The sequence below is a fragment of the Mustela nigripes genome, chromosome 2 (genome assembly GCF_022355385.1).
Source record: "Mustela nigripes isolate SB6536 chromosome 2, MUSNIG.SB6536, whole genome shotgun sequence".
NCBI classification, from domain to species: domain Eukaryota; kingdom Metazoa; phylum Chordata; class Mammalia; order Carnivora; family Mustelidae; genus Mustela; species Mustela nigripes.
The window spans coordinates 170760136-170782285 of NC_081558.1; the positions used below are offsets into that span (position 1 = coordinate 170760136).

At 37.5% G+C, this 22150-nt stretch overlaps 1 protein-coding gene across 16 annotated transcripts in view; it reads left to right on the forward strand.

Moving 5' to 3' along the window:
* The window catches only part of ABI3BP (ABI family member 3 binding protein), a 252672-nt gene that overhangs the window by 86302 nt on the left and 144220 nt on the right, over positions 1-22150 (forward strand). For all 16 annotated transcript variants that reach the window (XM_059392066.1, XM_059392067.1, XM_059392070.1 and 13 more), the window contains exons 3-6: positions 4384-4452; positions 8107-8239; positions 18639-18820; positions 19395-19447. In XM_059392066.1, the coding sequence (XP_059248049.1) occupies positions 4384-4452; positions 8107-8239; positions 18639-18820; positions 19395-19447 (437 nt within the window). The remainder of the gene's footprint in view (positions 1-4383; positions 4453-8106; positions 8240-18638; positions 18821-19394; positions 19448-22150) is intronic.

The following is a 22150-nucleotide window of genomic DNA, read 5'->3' on the forward strand; positions in this document are numbered from 1 at the left end:
CAATAGCCAAACTATGGAAAGAACCTAGATGTCCATCAAAAGATGAATGGATCAAGAAGATGTGGTATATATACACAATGGAATACTATGCAGCCATCAAAAGAAATGAAATCTTGCCATTTGCAACGACGTGGATGGAACTAGAGCGTATCATGCTTAGTGAAATAAGTCAAGCAGAGAAAGACAACTATCATATAATCTCCCTGATATGAGGAAGTGGTGATGCAACATGGGGGCTTAAGTGGGTAGAAGAAGAATCAATAAAACAAGATGGGATTGGGAGGGAGACAAGCCAGAAGTGACTCTTAATCTCACAAAACAAACTGAGGGTTGCTGGGGGGAGGGAGGTTGGGAGAAGGGGGGTGAGGTTATGGACATTGGGCAGGGTATGTGCTTTGGTGAGTGCTGTGAAGTGTGTAAACCTGGCGATTCACAGACATGTACCCCTCGGGATAAAAATATATGTTTATAAAAAAAAATTTAAAAAAATTTTATTTTGTGGATATTTGCACTGCAGAAATGAAGCTTGCTATGACTTCATTCTAGAGCAGTGTGGTTTGCAAGGTGGAGGTCCTCTAATAAAAATGTGAAAATTGGAATTTATCAAACAGAGCGATTATGGAAGAATTATTTGCATTACCAAAAACTCTAGCACTTTATAAAGAATTTCAGTAGTAGACTTCCTTAAATAGTAAGCTGTCATAATCCTTCACCTCAGGGCATTTGAAATATTAAGAGAATTAGATGTAATCAGTCTGCAACACAGTATAGGCTTAACTGTATTCTACACAAATTTGCTGAAGTGGACATTTTAATTATATACATTTTCTAAATGAAGAACGAGTGTGTTTTGGCATGTGTGAATAGAATGGCTGACCAAGCTACAGTGTATGTATTTCCAGGCTACTAGAGATCTGCAAAGAGTTTCAGAGTACAGAACTGAAATAGATATTTTGGTTTTTAGTTGTTTTATTTTTCCATGTTTGCATTCCAAATCGAGCACAAAGACTGCTGAAATATATGAATGTTGGGAGTTTCTAATGAGTAGTGAGAGGCCTCCTGTCTGCCCCCTGTTCCCGACATCTGTTCTAATTTGTATCTGGCTGTCACAGCCTAGGCTTTATGCAAAATGACTGATCATAACAAAAATTACTTTTAAATTGCTCTTATAAACATATGTCTTGGATCATGGCACTATCTCTGGCTTCCACGCATGTTATTTTTCTAGTATTTCAGGCTTTTTTTTTTTAAGCTGCTGAGGCAGAATTGAATTAATGTGCATCAAGGAAGGAAGTGAAAAGCTAAGAGACCCTGCCACAGTGAGGGTAACTTAAGAAAAACAGAGATTTCGTTTTGGTTTCTAGAAGTAAATTCAAGACAGCATATGATTTGCACAGCCAAGTTTCAAAAAGCAGGAGAAAATTATCATTAAAGATCCTAAAATATTTCCTTTCTTCCACAGGTTCCCAGCTTGTGATGGTGTTATTTTATTTGCTATCCAATGGCATTAAGTAAATTAAAATTTTAAATCATTAACCTAAATTTTGCCATTTCTCTTTACATCATGCAAGGCCAGTTTTAAAAGCCAAGATGGGCCTTCAACACCAAAGCAGAATCACAGATCATACAATTTGTAATTTGTCATTGATACGTGCATGTGTATCTCCTTACCCAAAGAATGGAAATGCAAAACACTAACTCTCTGTCCTTCACTCCTTGACATGTGGACATTCTGTAACTGCCTTTGGCTTACTTATGAGTGACGAAGAAGGGAAAGGCACGGGAACTGGGGGTTGGTCCAGCTTCCCTTTTTCTTTGAGATAGTCCTTTTCGGCATAAGTGGTTGGCAAATACAGAGAACTAACAGGAACAATAGGGGATGCTATAGGATTGCTTGGTTGTTTGGGTTACAAGGCCATTGCCTTCTGCATGGAAGTGACTTTTGGTTTGCTTGAACAGTGAGTGTGTCCACACAGGTCCCCTCCATGCCCTCTTCCTCAGCCAGAGATGCAGTATGCTTGCTCTGTTTGACCTTGGAGTCTTGCTGAACCCCCATGTGTCCTGGGTCCCTGGGAATGCTGTGCTGAGAGGGCATCTCAACCACTATGGGTGGGAAAGAAACTGCAGCCTATCTATTGCTCTGGCTCCTCTGCTCCCACACAGGCTTTATTGGCCCTTCACTGCCCTTACCAAACTCAGATGCAAAGATAAAAACTATTAAGAATTTCAGCACACTGACAGCAGGGCATTAAACCAAGCATGGGATGCTTCTGAACATGGGGCCTGTGTGACAGGGCATGTTGACTGCCCATGAAGCTGACCCTGCCTCAGTGACCTCCTCCACAAATGTGCCATAGTAGTGTGTATCAAATAGGATTGCCATGAGGAGTAATTAGTCACAAATGTAAAGTGTTTCGTAAGTGCCCTCCATGAAGAAAGTACTGACTATGTGGTACATTCTTAATACTTATATTACTTTAGATCCCAAATACAATCAGGGAATGTATTATATTCCTACTAGGGACCTTTGATTTAGGTTCAATATTCCTTGTCTAAGCCCCACTAAGGAAGCTATGCCTTCAAACACGAGACTCTGAAACATAATGAACATTCCTTTAACCATATTGTGTTCATGAGGCAATCATAAGAAAGGAGACAAAGCTCTGAGGTCTGTTGGAGAGGTTACCTGGTTTCCTTTATGCAGTATAGTTAATGTAGCAGGTTATCGCAAATAAGGCTGTGTGGGGTGTCCAGTAAAAGACAAAGGCACAAGTCATTGAAAGGGTTTGAATTGCCAGGTTGTCTCCAGCTGAAGATGAGGTCAGCTCTGTAAAGCCTTGGGCAGAGAAGGCCTCTGTTCCAGACTCATAGAGGGGAGACATTTAAATCCAGAATGAAAACAAAACAAAGATGTAAGTTCTGTCTGAGTGAGCAAGGGAGAACTCTTGTTGACTACAGCATCCAAATGAGATACGATGCAGAATGAACTTCAGAATCCAAAGTTACTAGAGAATTATTGTAGATAATAGTCACCAACCAGTTCAGTAGAAGTGCTTATGAAATACTATTCAGTATGCCCAATTATATTTGTCTTATTTACGTATATTTAAATCAACCATCTCGGAAATACCAATTCAAAAAAGAAGATGATTTGAGAAATTATTAGCCCCTGATTTAGTGCATATCGATGGTTTAAACATCATTTTATTTAAAACCTAAATTTTTTTTAAAAAGATCTTACCATTTTATTTTTACATAGAGAGCACACAAGTGGAAGGAATAGGACAAGGGAGAGAGAATCTCAAGCTGGCTCCATTCTGAGGGCAGAGCTGCAGAATCCCATGACCCTGAGATTATGACTTGAGCCAAAATCAGGAGTTGATGCTTAACCAACAGCACCACTGAGGCATCTCTAAAGCCTAAATATTTTTTAAAGTTTTCATTTATTTATTTGAGAGAGCGTGAGCAAGAGAGAGAGCACAAGAGGAGTGGAGAGGCAGAGGGAGAGAGAGAGAGAAACAGACACCCCACTGAGCAGAGAGCCTGAAGTGGGACTTGATCCCAGGATCCTGAGATCATGACCTGAGTCGAAGGCAGATGCTTAACCGAATGAGCCACCCAGGAGCGCCAAAGCCTAAATATTTTTTTCCCATGTAAATACACATGTATATACATTAGCATATAATGTATTATTTGTTCAGGGATATAGATCTGCAAATCATCAGTCCAAATATTTTTTAAAAGAGATTCTCTTTTATTTTCCATTGGCATATTGTAGATGAAGAGTATACCACCTGAAATTGTGACTTTGTTAAACATTGCTCACAAAAATGATTGGCTGAATATGCTAACAGGCTGAGAGATTATGCAAAGAGGGTGAAAATAAAGAGGACATTATGAATATTCATATTACTGTGGAAGTGAGCAGTTTCAGATCATAAGGCAGTTGAGGTCCTGTTGCATCTCATGGGTCTTAGGCAAGTATGATTTTCCTTCCCTGCTTTTGAAGCATCAGGATGGCTTCTGTGAAGAGTAGGATGACAAAATGGGTATGATCAGATTTTTAAAAAATCTCTTTGCAGTGGGAAGGCTTGATGAAAATGTGGCACAAAAATCTATGTCTAGCAAGATTCAAGACCTCTCCCCAACTCCCATCCATTTGGTTTTGAAAATCTGGATTTAATTTTCATTTCAAAATCTTAATGGACTGAATTGTCTCAGGGAGTATTAACTTCACACATTCCTGGGTCCTCTCATCCATGGGTGAGATGGTCACAATGATTAAGGCCGGGGAACATTGAGTCAGGACATGGGTTTGCTGTCGTGAACATTCATTGCTCCCTCTCAGAGAATTTTACTGATACATAATGTTATTATTTCCAGATGCGGAGCCTAAATATCTGATCGTTGTGCGGCCTGCTCCCCCTCCGAGTCAGAAGAAGTCCTGCTCAGGTATATTTTGTTCATTTTTCAGATTTTATTAACTTTAAACCATGCTTTGTCATTTCTACCCATGGAAACCAATTCCTTGGGGATGAGTTAGGAATGTAGATTAGAACATGTAACACAGCAGGCCCCAGCAGATAACCTAGCTTGCAAGTACCATGATCTGGTTGTAGAGACTGCTTGGGATCTTATCCCAGCACCACTACATACAAACCTGAGGAATTTAGACAAATTACTGAACTTCTCGTTGCCTCCTTTCTCCTGCACACCAGGGTTGTCGTGAGGGATAAATGAGTTCATGCATGTGTGGCCTTGCAGGATAGGGCCTGCCCCATAGTATGCGCTCACTTAGAGTTAACTCCTGTTAGCCTGAATCTACTTCACAGTGTGTCAACTTGGGCCTTGTCTGGTGTTTTCTAGCTTTTAAGGGCAAAATCTGATGTCTAGCCTTTGTTGAAGGAGACTGTTCACATTTTAAAAGCATCACTCCTTTCTATGCATGTTAAATGGGTTGGAACATGGGTTCTACTTTATTCCTCCTCTTTCTTCCTTTGGACCCTCTTCTATTTAATCCAACATGAGAGCAAGGACCAATTTCCTAGAATAGCAACACAATGCGGAGACTCCCAGGGAGAGGGAGACTGGAAATAGGAAAGTAAATAACCTACAAATAAATGAGTAGAAACATTTTCTACATAACTAAAGAAAGATTAAAATCTTACATTGTCCCAGTTTCACTATTAAAATTTCTTCGCAGATCAAATAAGTAGGCCATTGCGGTCAGAACCTAAAAAAGATGGGACTATGCCTTTACCGTCCAATCTCACATCTCCCTGACTGTAGATTATTGATAAAAATATTTCGCTTTTCTTTGGCATTTACTAATGTGAACTGGTCTTAGTATTTCATAACCATGTTTATCTTTTGTAGTATACTAGATGTCAAGCAAAAGGGATCTCTCCTGTTTGTTCTGTGTTTCTAGAGCAATGAAATGGGTTGGGGGAGTGCACAGATCTTCAGATACATGTAGCAAACAGGCCCTTCGCAGCTGTGAATTGTGTCTTCTGGAGGCATTAGCCAAGCCTGTTACCAGAAATTTGTTGCCACGGTCCCCTCCCCTCCTTCCGTTCATTTTTGCTTCTTTTTAGGGATGCAGTAAGCATTTTGAAAAATACCAATTCCTTTTCCTGGCCTCCCAAATTCTCCCAAAGCAGGAGGGAAATTTCAGTGACTCCTTATAACTTCTAATGAAACTTTATTTCAGAATATTTAATAAAGTCAGGAAGTATTAGTATGGGTCCATGGGATTCTGGCTTCATGTTCTCATCAAGCTGTTTCTCAAGACAAACATAAAGAAATGTGTAAGGGACATCAAAAGAGGGATTACACCTTAGTCATGCTTTGTAACTTCATTTGGGAACTTCTAGGACACTGGACTTGAAATTATTTTTCCCTTTGTGATGACCAGCTCAGGAAATTATTTCATCTTGATCAGGATATAATGCCCCACCTTTCCTCTCAGGCAACGGATGTAATTTTTTTGTAATCTGCATTTGAGAATGCATTAACTTCAATTCAATTTATATCTGCATTTGCCACATAAATTTTAATCACGTTTATGTTAAGATCCAAGTTTAGTGAAATAATTGTTTTATTACCATGTAAGCCTTAGGTTCCCTTGGAGAAAGGAAAATGTATACTTTGTCTCTAAATGGCATAATCTTCATATATCGTGAGTATGTCAATGATGTAGTTAAAAAAAAAAAAGAAAGAAAGATAAGAAAGGAAAAAAACTAGATTATAGTTCAGAAGAGAGAAATTGAAGTCTTGACCTTGCTCTTGGTGTGACCTTGAAACTTCTCTGGGCCGTATTTTTCAATTGTAAAATGAGATAGTTGTATCACTTAGTGAAAACTAACTCAGGAGTGGAAAAAGGAATATCAAAATCCCTTCAGGCCTTTGTCAAACTACATAAATCCCTTAGCCTCACCAGGTTCTATTCTACCTTTTCGGGGAGTCAGACTTGTGTTCTTGGAATCATGATCATACAAGGTAGCATTGCAGGTGGAGCTGGAAAATTTTATGGAAAAAGATAAAAACACATTTACAAACAAGTGAACACCTATCCTTGACAGTTATTTTAGATAGCTTTTTAAAAATTCAGTTGTGTTATGGTGAGTGCTGTGAATTGTGTAAGACTAATGAATCACAGACCTGTATCCCTGAAACATATAATACATTATATGTTAATTTTAAAAATTCAGCTGTGTTACCATGAAACAGCTGGCCACCATTAGGCTTATATGTTCTGGGATGAGAAGGTTTTTCCACCAGAATAACAACTCAAAGAACTTAAATCTACCAGAAGCATCAAGGATGGCACAATTTTAAAGGACATTGGGTTCAGGTAACTTCCACTAAGCTCATACAAGAGGTACCTTCCTACCCATTAGTTCCTACCACATTAGATAAAAATAACACAAGTTCTTACAGCAAATACAAGAGGCATGGTCTCATGAAATTAAAGACAGAATCCAGTGGAAATAAAAAGAAGGTTTTATGTTCTGCATAGTTTTTTTTTTTGATATCTTATTGCACTTTTATGTTATGTACAGACTTTTTTTTATAAGCCAATGTTGGTTTCCATGGCAAAGGATCTTCATTGTTCTTTTTCACTGATCCCACTCCTGAAGTTCCAAATATTTTTGAAAATGCAAATACTGCTCCCCCCCAATATACTGGAAAAGAATCTAAAGTGGTTTGTTTTCATCACTTGGTATTGCCCAAATCTGATTCGTCCCATCTAAACAAATGTTCTTCCTATGTCATCCCTACTCTTCTGACAGTATTAGGAATATAAGAAAAAAAATGTATATGCATTTTCCATTTAGACACTCACTGCAAGAAAAGGGGGTGGCTTATTATAATAGTATGATAAGAGATTTTACACTTCTAAACTGGTTTTAAAATAGAATATAACCTACAAGCCAGATGTTACGCTTTCTTTTCTCATCTTTGATGTCCTTTCACACTATTCATAGTCTTGGGAAGAGGGGGAGAACAAACATGCTTTTCTTGTATCTGTAAAAGAAATGAAGTGAGCAATGCATTCGCATTATTTATTTCATTGGTAATAGCCACAACTTTCATAACTATCCCTAACCCATAAGAAAATAAAACCCAGGGGCACCTGGGTGGCTCAGTGGGTTAAGCCTCTGCCTTCAGCTCAGGTCATGATCCCAGAGTCCTGGGATCAAGCCCCCCCATCAGGCTCTCTGCTCAGGAGGGAGCCTGCTTCCCCCTCTCTCTTTGCCTGCCTCTCTGTCTACTTGAGATCTCTCTCTTTGTCAAATAAATAAATAAAATCTTAAAAAAAAAAAAACTTAGGTATGATTGCCTATAATTTATATGCATATACTACTCATATACACATACATATATATGCATAAACATATGCACATAAATTTCAAAATGATATTTTGTTTGGTTTCTGCTTAAATTTATGGGCAAAACATTGATAATATTTGTGTACTCCATCAGAAGAAAAGAACTTGATGCTTTCATGCTCTTTATCATCTTCTTAAATCACTATTGTGCCTTCTACCCCAATCATAAAAATCTACTGTGTTACCAAAGTTAACCCGCATGTTACCTCCCTAGGTAAATCACGCTCTCGCAAACCTCTCCAGCTGGTGGTTGGCACTCTGACACCAAGCTCCGTATTCCTGTCCTGGGGTTTCCTCATTAACCCACACCACGACTGGACGTTGCCAAGTCACTGTCCCAATGACAGGTAATTCATCCTAACAAAGGATTTATTTTACCTGAATATTCGCTCTTGCTTTTAGTAGGATCTGTACATGCTTTGGAAGAACGTCTACGTATCAGATATATCAGCACATATTGATCACTGATTAGCTCTATAGCTTGTTCTGGGTATGAGAGGAAGGAAGATACTAAGTGAGCGTCCCCACCCTTGAAAGACTCATCACCTACCTGAACAGAAAACACATGCAAGCATTTTTTCTTCCCAAAGAAGAAAGTACAGGAGAGAATGAGCCCAATAGCAACTGGGAAGAACCTGTGAGAAGAGTAATAAAATCTCAGAGGAGGAGGCCCGAGGCTGTTAAGAAGGTGGTTAAAAGTAAGAAACGCTGACCTTTGGTTGGAAAGGAATGGAACTTTGATGTGACAGTTGAAGAAGTGCTAGAAGCAGTAATCCTCAAAGGGTGGCCCCAAACCAAGCAGCATCAAAATCAGTTGGGTTCATTTCTCAAAGCCTCCCCAGATCTAGTGCAGGAGAAACTCTGAAGGTGAGGCCCAAGAATCTGTGGCTTCACAAGCCCTCTGGAAGGTTCTGATGCCCAGAAGTTTGAGAATCACTGGTTTAGAAACCTGGAAAGATACACACAGGATGAGATGCAGACAGAGGAAAAGTACAGGTTTGCAGGACAAAAAAAGGAAAAAATCTAAGTATATTTTTAAATGATGGCCATTCATCCACCCAGGGCATATATTCGGCACGGTCTATATGCTAGGCAGTGTACAACCTGCTGAAGCTGGGAAATAAAGTGGTTGTTTATAATAAATATTTACTATGTTATCTTCACTTATTTTAAGGTTTATTTATTTATTTGACAGACAGAGATCACAAGTAGGCTGAGAGGCAGGCAGAGAGCCGAGGAAGCAGGCTCCCTGCTGAGCAGAGAGCCCGAAGCGGGGCTTCATCCCAGGACCCTGAGATCATGACTTGAACCTAAGCCGAAGGCAGAGGCTTAACCCACTGAGCCACCCAGGTGCCCTTATGTTATTTTTAGAATTCATAACTGCATCTGACAAGCATTTCAAATTCTCAAGCTTTAACCAAGGCATTTCATTTTTTTTTTTTCAATTTTAAAAAGACGCAAGGTGATTTTTAAATTGTTAAAGTTTTATTTCCTTTCTAAATAAAAAATATATTATTGAGGTATAATTGAAATCCAGTACAATGCCCAGCTTGATCAGTTACAAAAAAAGATGCATAATTATGTATCTTGTGCTCCAATAGGAAAAAGAACACTGTCATCCCTCCAGACAGAGCCTTCTTCGAGAAGCAACCATTGATTTGGGTTCCATCCCTGTAGATTAGGATGCCTAATCTATAATTACATGTAAATAGAATCATACAGTATGTTAGTTTTTATGTGTCCATGTGTTTGCATTGAATTTCTATTTATGACATTGAGATATTAATAGTTAATTCCTTTTTTTAATTCTTGAGTAGTATTCCATTATGTGAATATTCCAGCATTTATTATCTACTCTCTTGTCAGTGGATACCTAATTATGTCTTTTGGGGGGGTTATTGTGAATTTAGACTTTATAAAGGTTTTTGTATAAGATATTGTGGATATAGCTTTTAATGTCTCTTAGATAAATATCTAGGAGTGGAATCGCTGCATCACAGGGCAAATGTATACTTAATTTTGTCTTTTTGCCTGACTTCCATTTATACTCCCATAGGCATTATGGGAGTTCAGACTGTTCCCCATCCTCACCAGCATCCCATACTATGAGTATTTTGCATTTTCACTGTTCTAGCATAGCAGCGTCTTGTGGGAGTTTTAATAGACACTTCTCTTGTACTGACAATACTGAGCACTTTCTCATACATTTTTTTGTCTTGATCTCTCTTGTGTGGTATTTTATTTTTGTCTAAATTGAATTAGAAAGAAGGACCTTCTTTAAAAATGTTTGTAAGTTCTCAAGAGTACCTTTCATATGACTTTGATTAGGAAATCTAGACTAAGAACAGTAATGGATTTTCCTTCACATGTTCATAGTTCTGAAGGAAGAAATTATTGGAAAAAGCCATGTAGAAAATATTGCCAAAACCAATTTTTTTTTTTTTTGGAAAAATAAGCTTGAGATGTTTCAAAGTATCTGAACTGTTCCTTTATCACCCACCACTAAGTCCATAACTTATTTTGTTTGGAAAATGGACTCTTAAAAGAACATGTTGTTTTGTGATAATTCCAGCTTCACTGGATTGGTCCAGAATGCCAGGGCTGAGAAAACATTTATGGATTGCTTTCTTATTCCTTTTCATTTTCTTTAGTCTCTAATTTGAAAAGACCAAAGGGGAGTGGGAAGGAAGAAAGGAAATTTGGTGCTCTTGCAGCAAAATGCAGCTGATTTTAATACTAATTTGCTTGATAAATTCATGAAGCTTGGTGATATACAAATTCATAGAGAAAGCTTTGGACAGGATTTCTTCCCATCCTCAAACTTTTCCTTCAATTTCACTTGGTCCTACCCCTTCATGAAAGCACTTATCTGACACTTATTCTAATTGAGAGATGTTGTCGTAGTTTGATAGCATAGGGAGATAATAGGGAGAAGGAGAGGAGCAGATGATCTGGTAAAGCTAGGATATTAACAAGGCCGTTGATTAGAAGACCCAAGTTAATCAAACTAGGCATGCACCTCTCCCTCACCCCCTTGCTCACATACCCTGGCTTTGCTCCATCAATTTGATGGAGTCATGCCCATCAAATCACACTAGTCAAAATCATAATTCTACTTAGAATAAAGTTTTCTTAAAAGATTCAATAATAGTATATCGAGATGCTTATAGATTTTCAAACCTGAATGAGTGGGACAAGCAAGGTACCCTTGACAGAAATAGTAGACTCTTAGGACATAAGTAAAAGGGAAGAATTCAGTGGTGATGCCTGAAAAAAAAGCACTTGGTGTACTTGTGGATTTCATTTACACATGGTTCCCTTCTTCCTAGTTAATACTGTTAATAAAGAACTGACATTTAAAGTCTTGCTGGAATCTCAGAAAAAAAAATAGTAGCCCTTATTTAAAAGTTCTGGAACTACTGTTCACATTATAAACACCCAAATAAATCCACCAGGAGTCTAAATCAATGTAATTAGAAGCAGATTTGGAGATGTCTACCCCTACACGATGGTAGGTTGTTTTTTTGGTTTGTTTTAGAATTTCAACTAAACCAGTAGGTTAGAATAAGGAATAGTAGCTATAAGGAATGATCACTTCTTGAAAACTGGAAGATTAAGACGCTGAAGTTTTTCTTCAGGAGTACCTTTTTAAAAAAATCATTGGAATCTGAACGCCCTTGGCTTGCTACAGAAACAGCAATTGATATCATTGTAATCCATTGGATTCTATATTGGCAACCGGTGTAAAAGCTCTGATTCTAAAAACAAAACAAAACAATCAGCAAAAAAACAATCACTTCCCATTGATTCATAAAACCCCATATATACTATGCAATACAAATAATTTATTGGAAATAATTTTCTTTATACGTTGATTTTGGGCTTTCTGTATCCAAGTCCTATGTAAACTGCTGCACTTCATTTTGTTTTAAGTTTGGGAGTATTAATAGAATATCACATATCCATCATGACGCGTGGCTCTATTCCTGTTTGTACAGGGTCCATACTGGTATCCAATTTCTTAAATCCTTTTCTGGATTTGCATTGGAAAGTAGATGTGCTTAATTATAGTTTTTATTCTTAATAGACTGCAAATGGAAGAATGTACACATTTGTCCTCAATATATCTAAGGTCCAAAGAAAGCTTTCCAAATTGGCCCAAGTGAAGACTAAAACATGTTTTTAACCAGAATTTATTTCCTCATTAATAGCTTATTTTTTCCTTTCCATGTTTCCAGCTTGTTAAAGTGTTCAAGATTGCCTTAGTATTCACAGTTTGCCAACTTATTAAAGCTTTCTGATTTGTTAAAAATCATTTTCACATTTTTTAGGCCCCACTTTTCAGCTGGTCCAGAGCAGGCCCTTGCCTTTCTCTTTGTTCCCCCACCCCCTAGTTTTTAAGAAACGAATATTTTTATGTCTGTACATTTTCATTTGATTGGTCCCAACGCCTAGTTATCCTTTCTTAGTACTTTCCAAACTACATTAATTCTTCCATTCATTCTAACTTGAAACTTGATTCATTTTTTATTTGTCCTCTCCTATAGCTAATGATCCCCTAGGTTTTCTGGGTTCTCTCTTTGGGAAGCACTCACATCAATGTCTTCTATTTCTCCATGTCCATGCCAATGATTCTAATTCAGACCCTTGTCACCTTATCCTGGTTCCTGGGAATCACATCCAGGCTACTTTTCCTGGCTTCTTGCCTTCACCGGTCCATCTTGGCTTCTGCAGTGCCAAGGAAATTAAGATTATCCACCATCAGCTCATTCTTTCTTCACCCCAGATCCCTCTGCCTTCTCTTCTTTCCAAGGAACCCACTTCTGACCTTAGGCAGTGATCATCACCCCATCCCATCCATGCTTTGTAAATCTATACTCTCACAATGGCACCCTCACTGCCACTGGGGTCCTGCCTCCTGCTTTCAAACATGTTCAAGATTTCCCTACCCCAAAGCAATATCTGTTGATCTTATTTTCTCTTCCAAGCAATTTTTCAGTCTCTTAATTCCAGAACTTCTCAGACTGGTCTGCTCTCTTGTTCCCAGTTTCCATACCCCACCCCCATAGTCTTTATTCCCTTTCAGTGGCTTCTCTTCCCTTACCAACACCCCACTGAAATATCTCTTTGTGGCCACAAATGATAAATTAATTGCTAAATCCAGAAGAGTTTTCTCAGTTCTTACCTTTTAAACCTCTCTGTGGAATTGGTAGCAATCTTCCTTTTTTGACATATGTATATATATTTAAGTAGGCTCCATGCCCAGTGTGGAGCCCAGTGTGGAGCCCAAACTTGAGCTGAAATTGAGTCAGACACTTAACCTGCTGAACCAACCAGGCACTCCTTTTTGATGTTTTTATTTAGATTATCCTCTTAGCCTTTTCCTCCTCTCTTGTGCTAATTTGTTATCCTACCTCTGCAAATGGAATAGAGTTTTATCCTTGGATCTCTCGTCTTTGTTTCTCCCTTATCTCATCTGTGCTGTCTTTAACTATCACTTCCAAGTAGAACAGTGCTTCTCAATCTTTGTGCACACAAATCATGTAAAAGACCTTTGCAATGCAGATTCTGAGGAAGAGCCAGAGATTCTGCACTTCTACAAGGTCACCAGAAGTGCTAATGTTGCTTTTGTCCTGAGAGTGGTGGGAGTGACAAGGTGTAAATGACTTCCAGTGCTGACTTCTGACCTTGACTTATTTCCTAAGTTTCTAAAACCATATTTTTAGTTGATGGAATTCTCTCCATTAGAGGAGCCAAATAATGGTGGTTAGTACCTCAGACTCCAACTAGATTCATATCTTCTATAATACCAAAAGAACTCCTTTTCATTACTTTAATTTCCTTCAAGTTTAGAAATTCAGTTTTCATTTGTATTTACAATTTTCTTAACATCCATATCCCATTAGGAATCTAGTCTCATCAGTTCTTTTGTAAAGATATAACTTTGATCTATTTTCCTTTTGTTTCTTCCATGATTCATTCCTTTGTTCTCTCCTATCTGGACTACAGCATTGAGATGCCTCCCTCCAATTTTCCTCTAATTCTTCCATGGCTGGTAAGTCTAGCCTCCTTTGTCACTGCTCAACTTCATTCACCAGCTAAAGAATATCCACCAGCTCCCCACTGCCTAGTGAAAGAAATCATAGAATCTCTCAAACTGTCTATCTCCAAGAATATAGGAGTCATGCTCCTACCATTAGTTTTAAATCTGGACTGCTTGGTTTTCAGTCCAGATTTTGTGTTGAAAGAAAGCAGGGATAGAAAGGGAATATTTGTTTTATTTTTTGTTAGAGTGAAAAATATTTAAAGAGTTGTTTAGCACAGAGAGTGAGCGAATGGAATAAGGAAATGGTATAAAATTACCAAGATGCTTATGTGTTGGCAGAGGGAGAACTCTGGAATCAGAGGGAGTAGGGTGGCAGGGAGGGAGTGATGGGGAGAGACACTTTGAGAAGAATAGTGTGAGGGCAGAATTTATATCAATAATCACAGTCTCCGTAAGGCAAGAAGCAAAAATATTGACAAAGGGGATGTCAGTAAGTGTCCTTTAATACGAAGAGAGAAAAAAAAAAGTGCAGAATAGGTGTTTTACGAAATATAATGGTAGTTAATTACAAAGAAACAAAAACATTGCTGAAAAAAAGCATAGAAAGCGCAAATGATAGCCAAGCACGTGTATCAAGCCAGGCTAGTTTGTGAAAGGACTAAAATTATCTTCACATTACTCAATTTTTGCTCTTGGTAAGTCACTCCCAGTTATTTCATAAATTTTGTTTATGGGGTTTCTATCCTGTGTTCTGTCTCTGTGTTTTATTGGAATAAGATGCCTAATATGCAGCTAAAGACATCTTTTAGGAACAGAAAGGACCTCAAAGATTGTCTAATCTCCTTTTGAGGGAGAAAAGTGATGAATAAGTGGGCAAAGACTCCCATGAGAGCAGGCTACTGGTTTGCAGCTGATAAATGTCCAAACCAAGCCACTACTTGCCTTCTCCACATGTCGAGGGGCTATGGATTTTATTTAGCTACAATAACCATTATTGTCAATATTCATATTATCAGGGACATAAGCAGAGATAATGGTACTTGAACAGAACACTACCTCCAACAGTTCCTTACCACTTAGGACATGAGATGTTTTTGTTCTTAAAGTCCAAGTTGCTAGAGGCAGGCTTTCCAGAGGTCTGATCTGATAACCTTCACTGACTGCTACCTGTATCTTTACTAGATTGTTGCACTTGTGTCCAAATTTAATCATCAACAGAAAAGGGCAGGATCAGCGTTTAATCTTCAGTGTCTTTAGACAATAATGGGAAGTCTGTGACTCTATGTTACGGTAAATACACAATGAAATAATAAAACTTACATAATGTTAAAAGGAATTAGGATTGTCCTTTTCCTTTCCGGGTCATTTTACCTATCTTTTTTTCCATCTCCTTTTGCCAAGCACCATACTAGAAAGATAGACAGTGCGATAGTAAAGGTATTAGCTTAGGAGTCAGAAAACAGCCATTTGCCTGGCACTGTCATTGATTACCAGAACTTAGACACTTATCATCTCTCTTTTTCTCCTATAATAATTCTTATTCTCCCTTCAGAGTTTATTGTATGAATAAACTGAAACACATTTTAAAATCTTAAGCCCTCTGCAAATGTTCAGTGTAGACATTTATTGTACTTTCCTTCAGGTTGCTCTGATTGTCGAGGAATGTTGAGTTTGGTAAGTGAAATCTTACACAATGACACATTGAAAAAGATCACTGTAAACTTGGTTGCTTAGATCAGTGTTTTTTGGTGATGGAGTTATTGGCCATTTAGAGTAATTATATTCTTATTTTAGAATGACCCCATGAGCACCTAAGTGTCTGTTCTATTCATTCCACAAATATTTATGGAGTACCTTCTGTATACTAGGTTTCAGCTTTGTTTATTATCATAAGGCCTAAATCTAGCTTTAAAATCAAGGAAATGTAACTCATTACTTTACACCAAATAGTCTTACTGACTCTTTTAACACTTAGAACTTGCCTGTATTATACAGTTATCAATTAAATCGCTGTTAACAAAGATAACCTCTCTGAAGCAGAAGAGAAAGGTTAGCTGTCTGTATGTTTATTTTGCCTGACAAACTTGGTATCAGAGAGGGTATTTCAAATGCTTTGTGAGCCAGGTAAAAAAATTTGCAGGATGGATTTTTTTTTTAACATGTGGTTAAGTTTGTAAAGCTTTTTTATACCATTTCATTCCTAGAAAGCTGATGTAAAATCAGGCTATAGGTAACCCTGGAATCTGGCCTTTGGTCATTATGTTAGCTATGCCTCCCCCATTACATGAGAAATTTTCATTCATTATTTTATTTGTAAAATCCAATTATCCAAAGTAGAATTGCATAATTGCTGTAGCCCATCTGGTCTGATTGCAGCTTCTCTGCACTTCTCTAACATCATGTAATATCCAAGGCAAGAAAAAAACAGTAAAAAATTCCAAGCAGTATACTTGTCAATAAATGTTTCATACTTCTGTGTTGATGTTTCAACTCACAGGCCACAGGGGATTACTATTCTATACTGTTTGTTCCCAGTAGCAGTTTATATTTTGGCTGAACAGTCTCCTTCACTCATTCTGGCTTTTGCTCCTTTGAAATCAGGGACTGGAGCCCTGACAGTAGTTTTACTAGAAGGAAGATAATGAACAACTCTAAGCATTTCAGTAGGTTGTAACGAGTAGGAAAATAGGCTGAATATACAAATACGTTCAAGGTACAAATGTACAGAAACATAGAAAATGACCCCTTCGCTGTATTTGTTAAACAATATGGCCCCTCCTGACTTCACAGACGTTCAATGTGTGCATTTGCACAGGGTCCCCTACTTAAAAGGGCACATGCTTGGTTTAATGCTCTACTGTCTTTGTCTTGAAATCCTTAATCATTTTTGAACAAGGGGTCCCATGTTTTCATTTTGGAGTGAGCCTCATAAATTATGTAGCCTGTCCTGGCCTTTGTTTTCAGAGATTCTGGGCAATTGTGTTTGTGTAACATCGACAATTAAGAGTCAGCACAGTAAATGTTTTTTAGCACCAGTGTATGAGTGACTTCTTAAGGCTTTAAATAAAAGCAACTAGCCTGAACCTTTGCCCATTAACTTATGCTACAGTGGGGAGTGGGGGAGAGGTACTAAATTTTTGAGAGAGAATTTAAAATAGAAGAACCTAAAATAGTACATCAAACACCTATGTTTCCACATCATACTCTACAGGTATAATTTTATGTACTGAAAACGTTTATTTACAAGTAAGAAGCAGATGAAATCTACCTGTTGGCTCCACTTCTAATCTCACTTATCTCACTGGGAACTAAAGCTCTAATACAAATGTTGGATCCTTGCAATATTTGTTGTCCTTTTACACTGCCAGGAATCATACATGGTAGCATAGTTTTTGTTTGTTTGTTTGGGTTTGTTTTTTTTTTTTGTGAGCGTTTCAGTATTTGTGTAAGTCATATGAGACTATATGTATCATCTTGTAATTTGCTATTTTCATTCATTATTTTATTTGTAAAATCTGTTGATATTGATACACATAGCTCTAGCTCATTCATTCTTGTTACCGTGTGCAGAAAATCTCCTGTCTTGATCTGCTGCCCTCTTTGTGAGGCTGTTTAGAGCAGAGTCGAGGAGTGTTTGTATTCTGGTTCTGCCACTGGTTAAAGTCACTAGGTGGGTAACTATGGGCAAATTAAGTGATCTTTCTGAATCTCTATTTTCACATTTGTAAGATGGGATTAACAACTTCTACCACTTAAGATGACTTTAGGACATTTAAATGAGATACTATATATAAAACCTCACGTGTGATAAAAGTGCAAAAAAAGTGGTGAGGATTTTCATTACTTTACCATAGGTATGACTGAATATTTTGAAGCCCTAAGCATATACGTGACCATGATCTTAAATTTGCATTTTTTTTTCATTGTACCCTTAGCTTGGCTTTGTTCCTGATTCTATTTTTATGATGATAAGAAAATTTTACCCTTAAAGGGCCATCCTCGATGCATCTTAGAGTTTTAGGTTCCCCTTTCACAAAATTGAATGATACTACTTTGATGGACATTCTGTGGCATAAACCCATACAGTTCTAGGCTTAACCTCATATAGCTGAAAGAATACAGTATGACACACTTGGAAAATTATGTCTATACATAATGCATAATTGAAAAAAAAATGAACATCCAGCATTTTCCAACTTTCCTTTTGCAAAGTAGTAAATAACAACTGACAGTTCTGAATTCTATCTGTAAGTACACTGCTGCATGCTCTCCAACTTGGAATTAGAAATTAAAAACAAGTACACACTGAGCAATTTTTTTCATGTTCTCTGTAATTTCTAAAAAATAAAAAATAAAAACAGAAGTCAGTATTAAACACAGTCCTTGAAATAGATGGGAGTCTGTGATGTATTAAGAAACTTGAAAGAGCGGGGTGCCTGGGTAGCTCAGTGGGTTAAGCCTCTGCCTTCAGCTCAGATCATGATCTCAGGGTCCTGGGATTGAGCCCTGCATCAGGCTCTCTGCTCAGCAGGGAGCCTGCCTCCCCTCCTCTCTCTGCCTGCCTCTCCACCTACTTGTGATCTCTCTCTCTCTAATAAATAAATAAAATCTCTCTAAAAAAAAAAAGAAAAGAAAAAGAAAAAGAAAGTTGAAATAGCATCCCTGTGAATTTCAAGTGTCGTATTTTGGTTATTCAACAGATACTATACAATTCGCTATAGAGAAAAAGATAAGGAAAAAAAATGGGTTTTCCAACTCTGTCCCGCCACCGAAACAATCGTGGAAAATCTAAAACCCAACACAGTTTATGAATTCGGAGTGAAAGACAATGGAGAAGGTGGAATTTGGAGTAAGATTTTCAATCACAAGACTGTTGTTGGCAGTAAGTACCTGGAACTGCTTCAGTGAGCTGTCATTTTTACCCCCCCCCTTTTTTTTCCTAAGTACTGAATTTTTAATTATTTTATTCTTAAGTATGAGATGAGTTAGTTGCCATCCTCTAGTACTTAAAAAAATACAAAAGTGAACAGAATTTGAGTATTGGTATTTCAGAATCTTTTATGTTAATGAATTTTTTTAAACAAATAATCAAAGATAAGCTGATGTTTGATGCTTCCATTGATAACAGTTCTTTGGCCATTGTAGTATTTTAATTCAGTCTCAGATCTATGAGCACCAACTGAGTGAAAACAGCAGTAATGTGTGCAGGTGTTCAGAATTGAAAGCAGGGCCAATAGAAGTGAACATAAAAAGACTTTGGGGTACCTTGGCTCTCTTCCTGTGATCCCTTCATTCAAACTGCTTTGGACTCAGTGTTTGAAATGAGAGCAAACAAAAAATACGATGAACTTGCTGGACTTAGAAGAGGAGTTCCAGTTCTTCATAGTGAATAGGAGGAATTAATTTAGGAGCACAAAGAATGAAAATAATGTTATTTTCCCCTTGTTTTTTGTCAGGTAAAAAAGTAAATGGGAAGATCCAAAGCACCTATGACCAAGTCCACACAGTGGTAGGTACCAGATTATTCTCAGGAATGGTTATTTTTTGTTTGTTTGTTTGTTTTGGTTTTTTTTCAAGAGAAACTTTTTATTTATTCATCTATTTATTTATTTATTTATTTTTCCTTGGCTAATTTTATTTATTTTTTTTTAATTTTTTATTTTTTATAAACATATATTTTTATCCCCAGGGGTACAGGTCTGTGAATTGCCAGGTTTACACACTTCACAGCACTCACCAAAGCACATACCCTCCCCAATGTCCATAACCCCACTCCCTTCTCCCAACCCCCCCTCTCCTTTTATTGTTGTTGTTTTATTTTGTTTTTATCAGGAAATCAGTGGGTCTGTTAGGAAGTGCTGAATCGGGATTAACTGAAGGGCTCGGGGGGCTTCCTGTAAAGTCTGTAATGCTTTCAGCATTTGCTTCTTTTCCGAAAACGGAGGTGGAAGTAGGAGACCAGATAATCTAATATGTTTAAAGGTCTAAAATACTGGTATTCAATGTAGATGTAGTTACCCAGGTATTTCCATAGCCCAGGTGTTTTGAGGTTATACTCATTATCTTCTGGGCAGTGGATTGTTTTTTAGAATAACACGATGCCAGAGTGAACGTGGACATGCTCTGTTTACCTCGGTATTATTCATTTCTGGCCTCGCTCTGTTTACCTCGGTATTATTCATTTCTGGCCTCGGTCCTCTTCCCTCTATTCTCTCACTTCCTACTTAAAAAAGCCAATCTTTCCAAAACAGTGAAGCAACTGGCTTAAGTTATTTTTACTGTGCCTAGCCTCTCTTGAGTTCAGTAAATACCTGCACATCTTATGTGCTTGACAATCCCCTCGGTCTAGAGCCCCCTCCCCTCACTACAGAAACTCAGTCCCTTGTTCCCTCTTTTCCCCCACTTGTCCAAATCTCTTCTCGGGAAGCACCACACCAGGTATGTACTACCTGTTATAAATGTAAACCATTGTTACAACCCTCACAGAGATGTTTGCATTTTAAGTCACATGCCGAATTATAATGGGAAGGCCATTATGTCCTAAGCAGGTAGAGGAGGCATTAACATTTTGAAAACTTCCTATTATATATGATCAAATTTCTTTCTGGAAAGGTTGTGCCACTTCAGAATCTTGCTACCAATGTATTAGAGTTATCTTGCTATAGTGCCCCGATTATCAATGTTCTATATTTCCATCACTAAATTTTCAGCGAATGTAATAGTAAAATGGTTTTTAAAATGTCTATTTCTCAGATTTCTAAAATAGCACTACTTTCTTCACTTGCTTATTAGCCATTTGTATTTTCCATTTAATGACCTTTTGGGAGTCTTATGGGTTTTATTGAATAGTTTAGTTCTAAAATTTCTTTATTAGGAGTCTCAAATGTTTTATTGTATAGTTTAAAGACTATCAATTAAAGAACATCAACTCTGTGATATCAACTAGGAACATTATTCTCACATTTGTTACCAATTTTGTTTATGGGAATTTTTGAAAAAGGCAAGTCTTATAATTTGTTTAATCAAATTATTTGTCTTTTCCATTGTCATATTTTCAATTGCATTATACTTTGGAAAGCTCTTGCCTATCCAGAGAGCAGACAAATATTTCCTTATTTTGATTTTAGTTTTATAAGTGGTTTGATTTTATGATAATTAAACTCTATATGAGTTTTATTTTGCTGTCTTGCAGTTAGTAAGGCTATAGATTGGTTAAGCTCCGAAATTTTTTTTTTGTGAACAATCATTTGGCCAGTACTAAGTATTGACTTGTGTCATTCCTTATTAAGGTCACTTTGGCTTTGTCTGTCTTAAATCCAATCACAGGGAATAGATTTGCTTTTTTTTTCTCTTCTAGAACAATCCTCAGTCGTGTTGTAAACGGTTACCTAGGAGACATATCTTATCTCCCACCCTCTTGGCTGGCCTGCTTTGTCTTACATGTGACTCAATGATGTCATTTCTTTCATTCCTTTTTATCAGCAATCATATTCCAATAACATCTTGTGGCAGAATATTTCATCTAGTGAGAGTTACTCAGCAAAATTGGGAAAGATGCTTGATGTTTACTCCCAAGGAACTTAATTTCTTTTTCATATCACAAATAGCCATGATTAGAAGGTCCAGGAGGAAACTTTCTGCATCTATGACCCAAAGCCAGATATTTTATCCCTTCAAGCTATGAGGCAGAGTACTCCCCAACTCCAGCCAGCTGTGACAAGCTGTGGTTTGCAACTCTTAGCTATTTCCAGAGGAAAGCCCAAATTCATTGAAAAGCTATTTTAAGTCTTCTCTGTGAGACTTTCTTCATTGTCACCTTCTGAAAAGCCATCTGTGCTCTTGGGTAGCTCTGGAACACAGGAAGTTGGAAAGGAACCAGTTGAGATAGCCTTGAGCATCTTACATGGCCACTTAGAATTGATTCTGAAAACAGGTTTGATATTTTAGAGGTATATTTTAATCCAAATAAAGTCAATATCAATCCAAATATTCAGACAGACATCTCTGAGATTGCTTTTAAAAGCAATATTTTAAGAGCTATGAAATAAAGTTACTTTTAAAGTTTTAAGCAAAAGATACATTGAGAAATGTTTTCATTCACCTGTACATGCTTACACCTAAAATTTCCATGCAACAAAAACTTAGCATCTTCTGGGGCACCTGGGTGGCTCAGTGGGTTAAAGCCTCTGTCTTCCACTCAGGTCATGATCCC